This window comes from Rhipicephalus microplus, chromosome 5 (genome assembly GCF_043290135.1).
Source record: "Rhipicephalus microplus isolate Deutch F79 chromosome 5, USDA_Rmic, whole genome shotgun sequence".
Lineage (NCBI taxonomy): Eukaryota > Metazoa > Arthropoda > Arachnida > Ixodida > Ixodidae > Rhipicephalus > Rhipicephalus microplus.
Genome location: NC_134704.1, coordinates 144,472,694 through 144,485,853, shown reverse-complemented (window position 1 = coordinate 144,485,853; position 13,160 = coordinate 144,472,694). Strand labels below are relative to the sequence as shown.

The following is a 13,160-nucleotide window of genomic DNA, read 5'->3' as shown; positions in this document are numbered from 1 at the left end:
GGCAAGCAAGACACTTTTCGTGCTCACCAGTATTTAAGTTTGATTGGCTCAAAGCAGCCTTTGGAGATGAGCTCAGAGAGGAAAGCTTCAGTCTCACGGCAGGCCGTGCCGTTGCCGAGGGCCACCAGGTCACAACTGCGCATTGCATTTAAAGCATGAAATGCCTGCAGGAAGCCACTTCGCTCGAGCAGTAAAATCTGTTAGAAGAGATACTGTTATAAAAGACAATTGGTTACAAGAGAAATTTTAAAATGATTTGGTTTATTTTCGTATATTTGCCACATTATTAACACTGCAGACAAAATACTTGATTACTACAGACACTGTGTTACTAATGAAAACTACTTAAAAGGACCATGACAAGCAGTTTTGCATCATAATCACTGTTATGCAGGTTGTTAATTCTTGAGCATTCACAAATGAGACGGCAAAATTTTAGTGCATTTGGTCAAGCACTAAATTTATTATTGAATATTTTTGCAAACAGTCGAGCTGCCTGAGAGATGGGCAACACTGGTACACTTGCCAGCCGTGATGTAACAAGCAGGGTGTGTGGGCGCCTACATTCCGGCAAATGATGCTGTTTCATCGTCAGCTATACGTAAAATCGAGATATTTGAGCTTTTTTTCTAGTTGGCACAGTAATCAAACAACTTGCAACGCCTGAAACTGCAGTAGGAGACGATGTCACTGCTCCTTGCTGCACGTGACGTCACAGGCACCTTGCAGAAGTGGCGGTCATCAGTGGTGGGCGGGGCTTACAGTAGGCGCCTTCTGGAGCATGTTTTGCTCTAAAATGTTCTTGCAGGGGACACATTTGATGCCTGGATTGGCATCGTAGACCCTTCTAATTTTCACTGAAGACCACAAATTGTTGGGTGACTGCTTTACTTCAGAACCCTAAAGTAAGTCCATATTTAGAGCATGCACAAACCAGGGAACAATCGCGCAACATGGCCGACGTATCACCAACCGCTACATGATAAAGTTTCTATTCATTTGGCTCAATTCTGTTCCGTTTCGCGGTGGGATGCTATTCTTCACGCAGTTGTAACTACCAATTGCACCAAATTTTCTGCTATTATGATTTTATAATCACTGCAATACCCCCACAGTGGCTCTCCGACAGCATACTATCAACTAGGATTTCCATGCAGTGTCTTTAGCACTGGTTGCTTTCTATGCCACTGCTATCTCAGAACACTTCAAGCGTATTGTAAGTGAGATGAAGACTTACAAATTGAAGCCTAGGATATAACATCAATGCACATACACTCAAACCTCATTAAAACAAAGTTGCATAAAAATTGAAAATAAGTTCGTTATATATCCCAAAATTCACTATTAAGGTGTAGTATTCCTAACCCTATATCTATTGCAATACTATTTTTCATTTACTTCATTATAACCATTCTTTCATTATATCTGGGTTCATTATATCGAGGTTTGAGTGTACACCATAGAGTGCATGGCCCTACAGCATTTCATCTCCACTGAAATGTGATTGCCGTTGCTGGGATCAAACTCGCGACCTTCAAGTTAGCAGCCGAGAGATGTAGGATAAGAAGCTAACACAATGTGCAGTCTCTGCAAAACAAACTTCATTTATGGCCTCTTTCAGTCATTCAGGGTACAGTGAAACCTCGTTAAACCGTACCCGCGTAAACAGTAGTTTTGTTTTAAAAGTAGTGAAGTCAAATCCCCGACTCGGCGGCCATTAAACATAATGCATTTTGTATCCGCATAAGCCGTACCAGCTTATCGCGTATGTATCGGTTAATAAGTAGTTTTTCGAATTTTCGTTGCGCACTCGCCGCGGCATGTCGTCCTCCACTGGGCGTCCCGACAGAACAGCAAGCCCAAGAGATCGAAACACGCCTCGCTTGTTTGTGTTGATGATTATGGCTGGATAGATAAATGGATGGATGTATGGATGGATGGATGGATGGATGGATGGATGGATGGATATGGCTGTACCCTTTAGATAGGGCGGTGGCTAGCGCCACCAAGCCGTGATACTTTATGAACCAATAACTATATTTAGTTTTTTTTTTTCCTTAAATAGTGAGTTTGAGGATTCGTACTTTGCAGTGAAGAGTTTAATTTTCACTCGTGCCTTGACTTTAGCCACCAATCAGATAACCTCCTTCTAGTTAAGTCTACTCGCTTAAAGTCTATTTTGCCCTCCCGGTCCCTAAACCGCAGTGCTTTGAAAAACTCTGCGCCATCATCCTGAACTATAGGGTGAAGCCCTTTACAGAACATTATCAAGTGTTCGGCAGTTTCTTCTTCCTCTCCAAACGCACTGCATACTGTGTCTACCCCTTCGTATTTGGCCCGATATGTCTTGGTTCGCAGTACTCCCGTCCTTGCCTCGAACAGTAGAGAACTACCCCGAGTATTATCATAGATCCTTTCCTTGGCAATTTCCTGCTTAAAAGTTCGATAGATCTCTACTGCGGACTTCTTAATCATGCCCATTCTCCACATGTCAGTCTCCACTTCCTTCACTTTCTTCTTAACCGATAGTTCTTTTTGGTTTGGCCACCTCCTGTTTTCTGAGTATTTACCAGTCAATTTCCTGGTTCGCTTCCTTCATTTTGTATCGACATTCTTCATGTACAAACAGCTGAAAACTTTCCTAGCCCAACGCTCCTCCCCCATCTCTCTCAATCGCTTCTCAAATTTTATCTTGCTGCTAGCTTCCCTGCCCTCAAATGATGTCCATCCCATGTCACCTTGTACTCCCTGATTTGGTGTATTCCCGTGAGCTCCTAAAGCAAGCCTACCTATTCCACGTTGCTTAATTTCTAATCTTGCTTGAACTTCTGATCTCATGCACAAGACCGCATTGCCGAATGTCAGCCCAGGAACCATGACCCCTTTCCATATTCCTCTCGCAACATCATACCTATTGTAATTCCACAGTGCCCTATTTTTCATCACTGCTGCATTCCTGTTACCTTTAGTCGTCACGTATATTTCGTGTTCCCTCAGGTACTCGGTCCCATTGCTTATCCATACCCCCAGACAATTGTATTTATTTGTTATCTCTAGCATGACCTCGTGTATTCTAAGCTCACTACCTTCGTTGTCATTGAAAATCATGACTGCTGATTTTTTCTTACTGAATCTAAAATCTAACCTATCTCCCTCATTACCGCAGATGTCCATCAATCTCTGCAAATCTTCCTTGTTGTTGGCAATTAGCACTATATCATCTGCGTACATTAATGCTGGTAGTGCCTGATCAATAGGTTTTCCTTGTTTGACTAAAGAGAGGTTGAAACTCAGTCCACTTCCCTCTAATTTTGCCTCAAATCCTTGTAGGTACATCATGAATAACAAGGGTAACAGAGGACACCCCTGCCTAAGCCCCCGTTTTACCTCTGTGGGCTTGGATACCTGTTTTTCCAACTTTATAACTACCTTGTTACTTCTATAGATCTCCTTTAAAAAATTAGTGACTACATCTTCCACGCCTAGTGTGACCAGTATTCCCCACAATTCCTCTTGAACCACGCTATCGTACGCTCCCTTGATATCCAAAAATGCTAGCCACAGGGGCCTGTGTTCCTTTTCTGCTATTTCGATGCACTGCTTCAGTGAGAACAGATTGTCTTCAAACCTCATGTGTTTCCGAAACCCATTCTGCAGTTCCCCCAGCACCCCCTCATCCTCTATCCATGCCTGCAGTCTTTCCTTTATAATCTGCATCGCCAGCCTGTAGACCACTGATGTCACTGTTATAGGACGGTAGTTGTTTATGTCAGCTTTGTCCCCTTTTCCTTTATAGATCATGCTCATCCTGCTAAGTTTCCATCCATCGGGAACTTCACCATCGATTATTATTTTGCTCACTGCCTCTCCCAAAGCCTGCTTAGACTTCGGACCTAATGTCTTTATCAGCCTAATTGGAATGCCATCTGGGCCTGTCGATGTACTACTAGGAACCCTTTTCTCAGCCCTTTCCCACTCTCGTTGTGAAAATGGAGCCATTGCACCACTTGATTCGTCCTTGTCTATTGTGGTGCATAAAGTACTTATTTGTTCAAAATTTTCTGTCACCCTTGTTCTTATATATTTAATAGCTTCGTCCCCTTCTAGCCTAGCACCTTGGGCTGTAATTATAAAACTCTGCTCTAGGCTCGTCTCATTTCTTAGGGAGTTTAGATGGTTCCAAAATTTCGCAGCTGCCTTTCTATCTTTTTTATGTACTTCTGCCAGCCACTGAGCTCCCTTTCTTCTAATCTTTTCATTGATCAGAAGGGATGCATCCCTTCTACAGCTTAGAAAGTTTTCCCATTTTCTTTCAACATATTCTGTCGGTTCACCCCGCTGCTTAGCATGTCTGTGTTCCCTAGAGGCTTCCTCACGTTTTGCTATGGCTTTCTTAACTTCCTCATCCCACCAACTTTTGGGTTTGTGTCTTCTTTTCCGGGGTAACTTGTCACGCGTCTTAGCAAGCTCTAGCTCAAATTAGATTTGTGTATGTCCACACTGTCTTATTATCCTCAGTGATTACTTTCTCAATTTGTTTAGGGGCTATTTCAATTTGCCTTTCTGAATAAAAATGTTCCTGTAGTTGCTCATCTTGTCTCCTTCCCACTTTCACTGCTCTTCCAAAACTTAGCTTGATACGTTTGTGATCACTACCCAGACTTCTCTACCATTGCCTGGTTTTCCTCTCTGGCCTTTGCTCCCGTCCACAAGTACACGAAACCAAGGAGTGTCATTTGACCTGCCACTTTTCCTTTTAGCCATAAATGTTCTTTGCACCCCTGCTTGACCCTTTGCCAGTCTGTACTTTTATGAATGAATGCCCCTATACCACCCCCCTTTCTGCTGCCTTCTGTTCTATTACAATATTCCCACGCGTAGTCCGGATTGTTCGGAGGTTGTTCCATGTCCCTGAGATGTGTTTCTACAAAACCGTATACCATCGGCCTCTCTTCCCTTAGCTGTTCTTTTCTTCTATCTCTTCCCACTTCAGCCTGTTCCCACCACCCTGCATGTTAATATACCCTATGTCTGAAATGGCTCGGCGCTCGTGACTACATCTATTTATGCCCCGGACTCTACCTATCTTAGATATTGGTGCCACTTTGGAATCGTATCTGTCCATACCACCTGTCAAAGAGTCTCCCTGGTTGTTTTCCTCTTTACTAGCTATCCTGCACCCCGAAGGGCTCGCTTGCCCCCCAAAAAAGCTACTGCGCGTCCTGCAAGTCGCCAACCCACCTCATGACCTAGCCGCCCATCGAAGTGAATTCTGTCTCGTTGAAAACCACCCCACCTATGCACCTCTCTGTTTATTTCCACCACCTCAAAGCCGTTCTCTCGACTTATCCGTCATATCTCTTGGTTTGCGTTGACAACCGCTCTTTGCAGGTTGCTATCACGCACCGGTACCTCCGGTATCGTGCATATCACTACTTGTACCTTAGGAGAAGTGGCGCGCATGTCATCGACGCCTTTCGCCAGTGTGGCTGCTAGTCCTGCTGTATCTTCGTTTAAGACATCGTTTAAACCGCCTGAAATTATCATCATTATTATCAATTATTAATTATTATCAATTATTATCAGGTTTCGTCTATCAGCTGTAGTTTTCAGTTTTGCGCTCGCTTGCCTCATGACTGCTTCCAGCTTGCGTCCTGGGAACGCCCCTACTGCAACCCTCTTGTCACTTTTTACCCTCTCTTTGATGGCTTCTGTGCATCGATTTAAATTAGAGTCCCCAGCGATTATCACATGCTGTGACTTTTCAGCTGAAACGTCCTGCACCTGGGGGCTACTTGCACCTGTGACACCGGCTGCTTTGTCCCCTCCCAGCCCCACCACTACCTCGCTGAAGCTGGGCCTTGCGGCAGTTGAACCGCCTAAACCTGTTTTTTCCAAACTTGCTTGCTCTTCCTTCTCCACCATTCTGGTTGCCGGTTCCCTACTGTTCTCTCCGTAGGCCGCTTCTTTGTTCAGCTTCGCTAGTGCTTCCTCGGCGGACTTCAGTCTTTCTCCCATTGGCCTCGTTTTCTCTTGCTCTATCGCCAACGCAGTCTCGAGCTCGGCGATTCTTATCAGCAGTTCACTCTGGGCAACCATCATTTTCTCCATTTTTTCCTCGACCTCACATTGCCTACACTTCGCGTCAGCCTCTTCTCCGAGGCGGCTGTGTTGGTGAGCGCCACCTCTTGGATTTTTCTGCAACAAGAAGCACTCGGCCGGCTAGGCTTCTGGTGTGGTCTACGCGATGGCGCTTTGCACAAACAGGCAAACACGGTGTGCGCTTGCTTTGCTTTCTTTGTTCCTTTGGTGCCGTGCATGGGTGTTCTCTGGTTGATCCGTGCCGTACAGCTCTCGCGTCGTTTTTCACGTGTGGTGTATGTGTGCTTGTGCTGCTTCGTACTTGCGTCATGCCGAAGCTGGAACAAAAGCATCGAGTGCTGAAAATAGAGGAGAAATTGGACATAATTCGTGCTATTGAAAGTGGCACAAACAAATCGGCGCTGGCACGCGAAAAGGACCTGCCGTTAACCACGGTGTGTGGAATTTGGAATTCCAGAGAGAAGTTGCTCGGCAGTGCTGCTGCAACTGCGAAAAGGTGCCGGCTACGCGGTTCGGCGTTTTCGGATGTAGAGGAGGTGCTGGTGATGTGGCTAAAAGCTGCACGGTCAAAAAATCTGCCTATCAGCGAACCCCTGCTCGTGGAGAAGGCCCTGGTTTTTGCCTCACAGCTCAACCATGACAACTTCGTGTGCAGCACTGGCTGGCTGGCCAGATTTAAGGCGAGGCACGGCATTACCACAAGGACTGTTTCGGGAGAAGGTGCTGCTGCTGACGTGGATGGCGCAGAGCAGTGGCAAAATGGTCAGCCGAAGAACATCTTGGAAGACTACGCACCTGATGACATCTTTAATGTGGATGAATCGGCGCTATTCTTTAAGCTGCTACCAGAAGACAGAATATCAGTGGCATTTTGCGTAAACATGACTGGAACTGACAAAACTCCACTCCTCGTGATTGGAAAGTCGGCGAAGCCTAGATGTTTCAAAGGCGCCCGGTTGCCATCAGGGGTCATCTATCGCAGCAATACTAAAGCATCGATGACGGCAAAACTCTTTGAGCAGTACGTGCGCCTCATCGATCGTCGTTTTGCGGCTAAGAACAGAAGAGTTGTTATTATTTTAGACAACGCTTCGGCGCACGTCGCCCTGGACAACTTGACGGCTGTGAAGTTGGCGTTTCTGCCACCTAACACAACAGCGATTGCCCAGCCCTTGGACCAAGGCATCATTTGAGCTGTAAAACAGCTCTACAAGAAGAATCTGCTGCGCAGATTTCTTCTCGCCATAGAATGTGGCAAATTATTCTCCATCGACCTGATTGGCGCGATTCACCTGCTCAAATACTCGTGGCGGCAGGTTAAAGCAACGACAGTTCAAAATTGCTTCAAGCGTGCTGACTTCAGTGTGTGTGCGGGCGACGCAGATGACGCCAGTGACACCATCGCCCAGACTTCGGACACCGTAGACGAAGCTTGCAAAACTCTGCTAGCTGAAGTGCTGGAGCGGCAGGGCGTTACGGAAGGCATTTCCTTCCCCGACTTCAGAGACACAGACAGCGATGTGCAGACATCTCCAGACATGTCGGATGAAGCCATTGTTGCCTCGGTTGTCAAAATGTCGCCAAATGATAGTGATGAGGACAACATGGGAAGCGACAACACGGGTGATCCAGGTCCGACAGTGGCCGAAGCTGCGCATTGCGTCAGGGTCATGCGGGTATTTGCCGAGAAGAGGGGGCTGGTGGAAAAGCTGGCTCACAGCATGAGTGAGATTGAGGCCGCTGTCGTTGCTGCTAGGCTACCGCGTCGTCAAATGAAGATTACAGACTTTGTCACGCGAAGTTTATAAATTACAGCACGTTTTTTGTTCTTTCATCGCACTCCCTGAAAGTCTCTTTTTTTGACAGGTAAGTGAGCAACCTGACGCTATTTCTGTTAAGCAGTACTACAGTTTAGTACGTACTTTTTCCAAGCTCCAGCCAACTACGGTTTAACGAGGTTTTACTGTAGTTGGCTTTTAAAGGAGCACTGACATCAAATTACAATATCGAGATGTGCCCATCATTCGATCGCTTGGTATGCATAGTCGCTTGGTATGCATAGGTCTTCTTGGCCAAATATTAACGGCATCCGTCGCGTGCAAGTTATTTTAATTCGATGTCAAAAAGCGCAGAAAAGTTAAGGATAAAAAACAGAAAATAGACTGCCCTGCGACATAGACATTAGTGCTACGTGTTCAGTGTGATACATTCTATAAATACCATCCTGAGTGACGATGCCCTAGTAGCGATGACGTGTACGATCCGAGTATTCTTACTGTGGCGCCGAATCGCAGAAACACACTCGCTCGCCGCATGTGATCTTCGTCGCACCGGGCTGAACAATTTCACGAAATTATCAAGATAAAAACTACCTTTAAAAGAACGGCAAAAGAAAGGAGCATAATTAAACATGTGGTTGTTGTCGGTCAGCATGTCAGGGAATAGTTGTGAGTTGCAGGTGAGTTGCAGTCAACTAGTCCTTACCACGGAAAAAGCGTAATGAGGGTGTCTTTTCATATCACGTATGTGTTGCACATCAACACGACCACAAGCTATCAAAAGTGGAACAGCATATAGTCAGATATCATCGCTAAGAAGTAACACGCAGGTATCTTTGAATTTTAGTTCATCTGTTGACTTTGCATCCACGTAAAAGTGGTAATACCGTGTTAACCACGAGAGGCTGGATAGGTGGGGCCATCTGGAGGAGCAAAAAAGAAACTGGCAAATAGGAAACGTATTCCATTTCTTCGTCGATGCTCATTTGAGATAGCTATATTGCATTGACCTCTCTGCGTATACCTGAATGCTTTGCATGACAAAACACACCAATATAGCTAACTGAGACACATGAGTGAACATGGCTGAAGTGTGCATCCTCGGGCACCTCTGCAGTGCTGCTTGAAACGGGGTCCATATCGGAATCACTGTTCTGAAAAAGGGTGATCGAAGCAAAAATATTTCGTGACGTCGCGAATCGCGGAGATTCTAAGCTCCAGACTATCATATTGAACCCGAGTCGACACTTTGTACGACGACAGCAATGCAGGTGACAAGGCATGACTAATGTGTCCGCCTAGCAGACGAAATGTTTGCGGAGCAGCTGAGCCTGTCGTCACTCTTTTCTGTGGAGAAGTGGTCAGCTGTGGCGTAATCTGGTGGTGACTGCGAGGTAGCGCCACTGCTGGTGCTCCCAGCGCTAAAAATGGCGGGATTGCCGCCCGTTTTGAATAGTGCTAAATACCAATGGTATAAATCAATAACGTTGATAGTTATTTATCCCTCAGTTGCATTTTAGGTCGCGAATCATTGCTACGGGGTCTATAGCTACTCGCTGACGCAAAAATCTTGGCATGAGTAAATTTGATGTCAGTGCTCCTTTAAAACACGTGCCAATATACCTATGTTTTTTTTTGGGAGGGGGGGGCTAAATGTGTAAAGCTATTTCTTTTTCCTACGAATCCAAGACACAAATGTTGTAACATGGTTAAGCGTGGCCATCTAGCATCAAGAAACACAAGCATAACTAGCATAGTCATCACTGGTTCCATGTGGGGCCAATTTTTACTGATGGCGAGCATAGTTGTCATCAATCATCTTTTTAAAAAACATCATGACTCTACTCGTCAATGGTAGCTAAAAGGCTAAAATCAGCATTTCTTTGGCTTCAAGCCAGCTCTATGAGTAGAATGATAGTTTTACAAAAAGCAAGTTGAGATATCATTCAAACTAAAGCAATAATATTACACCACCAGACTTACTTGTGTGTGAGGACCATCTGCCTCAACACGTTCGCAGCCTGGACCTTGTTACCATTGTGAGGGTAGATGACGGCATGCTGAAGAAGACTGCCTGCACAGAGCCATAAATGGTCATCACTAATGCAGCTAACAGGGAATCGGATCGCCTGAGAGTACACAAAGAAGCCTATGTTGTGCGGCAAATTACTAGCAAGGTTTACTGGTGAGAGAACAAAGAAGTGGCGGAGATGACAGACCGCAATTACTGCTTCCCGAGATGACCCCACCGTTTTTCTGCAGATTCCATAGTTAAAACGCAAGGCACACTGTTCACAGTGGCACTTGACCGAAAGAAAAAAAACACCTACAGAGATTTCATCACTTACACATCTGGGAAATACGTAAACTGATGCTATGTGACAATGTTCGCCGCAGACAGTTCAGTAAACAGGGGTAACCTGTCTCATTTCTATGTCTCATTGCATCTTTTTGATTTGTTTCCACAATAACCTTTCTTATTAATGCTGACCCTGGTGCTTTACTCTTTTACTTAGTTGATGCATTATGTGTATCGTGCGCTTATGTTTCACCACGGTAAAGCTGTGGTCCGGTTCTCTACAGTTTTCTGTAGTATCTGTGTTCATGTCGTTTGCTCTTCATTTTCGACGCCGTGCGCGTGTGCATAGTTTCACTGTACGCGCATGGTGCAGCCCCCGACTACATTCAGCTTTGCTCTTCTTATTATTGCGATAGCAATTATATGGACAGTGTATATATATATATATATATATATATATATAGATATATATTTATATATATATATATATATATATATATATGTGAAAACTTAAAGGGCCACTCACCAGGCCCCATACCGAATTTTAGTTAAACAGTGGAAGTTGTTGGGTGTCCAATGAGGAACATTTCGCCACAAAAATTTGTCGAATCGGTTCATTACGAGCGAAGAAAACAGATTTTTTGAAGGGGCGCGAAACGAGGGTGAGAAGAGGCGAGCTCGAAACCCTTGCCGCTCCTCCGCGTAGCCTTAGCAAGCCAAATCTCTTCCCCACCCTCTCCGGCCTCCGACCAAGAGGTGACGTGCGCATGACGTGCCCGAACAAGCCCAGCCCCCGTGCACGCAAGCGGCGTTGCTTTGTTGACCAGCGTTATTTTGTGGTCTTCTGCCTGTTTCTGCGGGATTGTTCGGAAACGCTGGCTTAGATGCGGTAGAGTAGATGAGCACATTGAGTGCGCGAACGCGTAGGAGCGTTCCACGGCGGTCGTCTGCTCAATGCACTGACCACGGGGACCCGAATGCATGCGAAACGCTGGCACATTAGCCTCGCATGTTGTAGCATTTCACGGGGAAAAAATGTAAGAAAAACGCGCACAATTTTTTATTGCGTCTCATTATTTATTTCAAGTTTTATTAATCTCTCAAGGCTACCAATACATAAACTACGCATGTTGTGTTTAATTTTTGCCATGTCACGCGGTATACTGTTGACAACATCAGAGCAGAGTCGTCTACGTAGAGGACCAAAGTCACCGCATTGCCATGTACGTAGGGCCATTCCTACGCCCACGTCATGCCCTCATTCTCTACGCGTGCGCCAGCAGAAGGGAGGGGGAGGAGCTTTCATCTTGAAGTTTGACCCATTTCCACAGCGCGTAGCGTTGCAAATTTCACCTCGTCTACGCAATGCGCTTGTCAGCCCAAAATGGTCAAACCTGGTGAGTGGCCCTTTAAAAAAGAAGAAAAAAAAAAGCCGCCCGCGCACGGCGCCCAGCTCGTCACGACGTGCCGACTCGAGTTTATCTCCTACGCGTACTTTGCCCCACAAATGGAGGGGGATGAAGGGGGGGTAGATGCTTATGCGCACAAGCTTAACCTTTGGTGGAGAGAATCGTGCGCCTTCGACTTTGACCGGAACGATTGCGTTTAGTTGCCAGGCGCACAAAGATCACTCGCAGGACAGCCGCCGTATGCCAAAAGAGTGCGCTTTTCAAACCTGTGATTACGTTTTGTGCCTCATTTCCGTTTAAACAGTGCGTTAAGTGTCGAGCAGTAAACGTTGTTAGTTAGCTATCTTCCTGTGTGTTGTTTTCGTGCGTCATATATGTGGGAGCATCGCACTGCACGTTTCGATCTCCTTACCGTTCTCAGCGTTAATTCCAAGTTGTTGCTATCACATTCATTGCTTCACCCTTGTGGCGAAACTGTAAATTTTCTTAATTTCTCACAACCCTGTCGTCACCACCGAGGGGATGTCAGATTAGGCGCTGATAGAAATTCCCCGAGACCATGTTGACAACGAATGTTCGGAGATCGACTCGTCACGCGCTTCTGTGTTGCGCCGCACCGCGATTTCGCAGGCTGGTAGCTTTCGCAATTAGCCGATTAGTTCTGGAAACAACACGACGGCGCATTGAATGGAATGCAATGAACACGATAGCGAAAAATTGTAATGTTTTAAGAAGTAAGGCTGGCAGCAACTCTTTTTGATTCGATATCGCAGAACTCTTACAAATCGCAGGTGTGAGCAAATACGGCCGCTCCTGGGAGAAGTGCTCTTTTCACGCAGTCTCTTCGCGTTGAAAACGCATTGATACTCGGCAAGATAGCAAGCGCACCAGCGATCCGACCACCTTTAAAATCCAAGTTGATTATTACTACTCAATCAATTCCCCTCCCCCCTCCCCGCATTGTTTCATGCTCGTTCAAGACGGGTGGTTGGTGGTTTACTTTCACTTTGAGCACTCAACGGCAGTTCTAACACGCAGGAGATATTATCTTATGCCCTTTCCAGGCAATAGGGATGGGCCGACTCAGTTGATCTCTGCTTCAGCAGCGCTCGCGCGCTTTTACCCGTGAAAGTTATGATGTGCGGGGGGTATGTTATCAATTTGGACTAGTTAAGAAAAATGGCAGCGACGTCAAAAACCCGCAGAGAGCGTCCATATATATGCTATTGCAATAATAACGCAGTTTTTTAATGTAAAATGAGTGTTTTGGGTTAGCTCTGCCTTCAGTACCCCTTTTGTTTAATTTGCACGTTTCTTTTCCGATTTTCGTACCGAAACTGCACATAATAAAATCCTCTTTATAATACATTTTCCCGGGAGTAACTCAATTTCCTTATATCTAGGTTTAACTGTATGCTTTAAAATACATTATGGTTTAAAACTTGTCCTACTTAGCCCACATAGCGTGCTTTCAATCTATAAAAAAACTTAATCATTGCAGGTAGCATGATCACTTAACGATGACTTGTAGCTTTGGGACAGTGCAGTTTCCCCTGAATCTGCAGCTGCACA

At 45.5% G+C, this 13,160-nt stretch overlaps 1 protein-coding gene across 4 annotated transcripts in view; it reads right to left on the bottom strand.

The window, feature by feature from the left end:
* Positions 1 to 13,160, bottom strand: part of LOC119174202 (S1 RNA-binding domain-containing protein 1) — a 174,308-nt gene that overhangs the window by 38,031 nt on the left and 123,117 nt on the right. For all 4 annotated transcript variants that reach the window (XM_075896012.1, XM_075896013.1, XM_075896010.1 and 1 more), the window contains 2 exons: positions 9,864 to 9,954; positions 28 to 135 (listed from right to left, as the gene is read on the bottom strand). In XM_075896012.1, the coding sequence (XP_075752127.1) occupies positions 28 to 135; positions 9,864 to 9,954 (199 nt within the window). The remainder of the gene's footprint in view (positions 1 to 27; positions 136 to 9,863; positions 9,955 to 13,160) is intronic.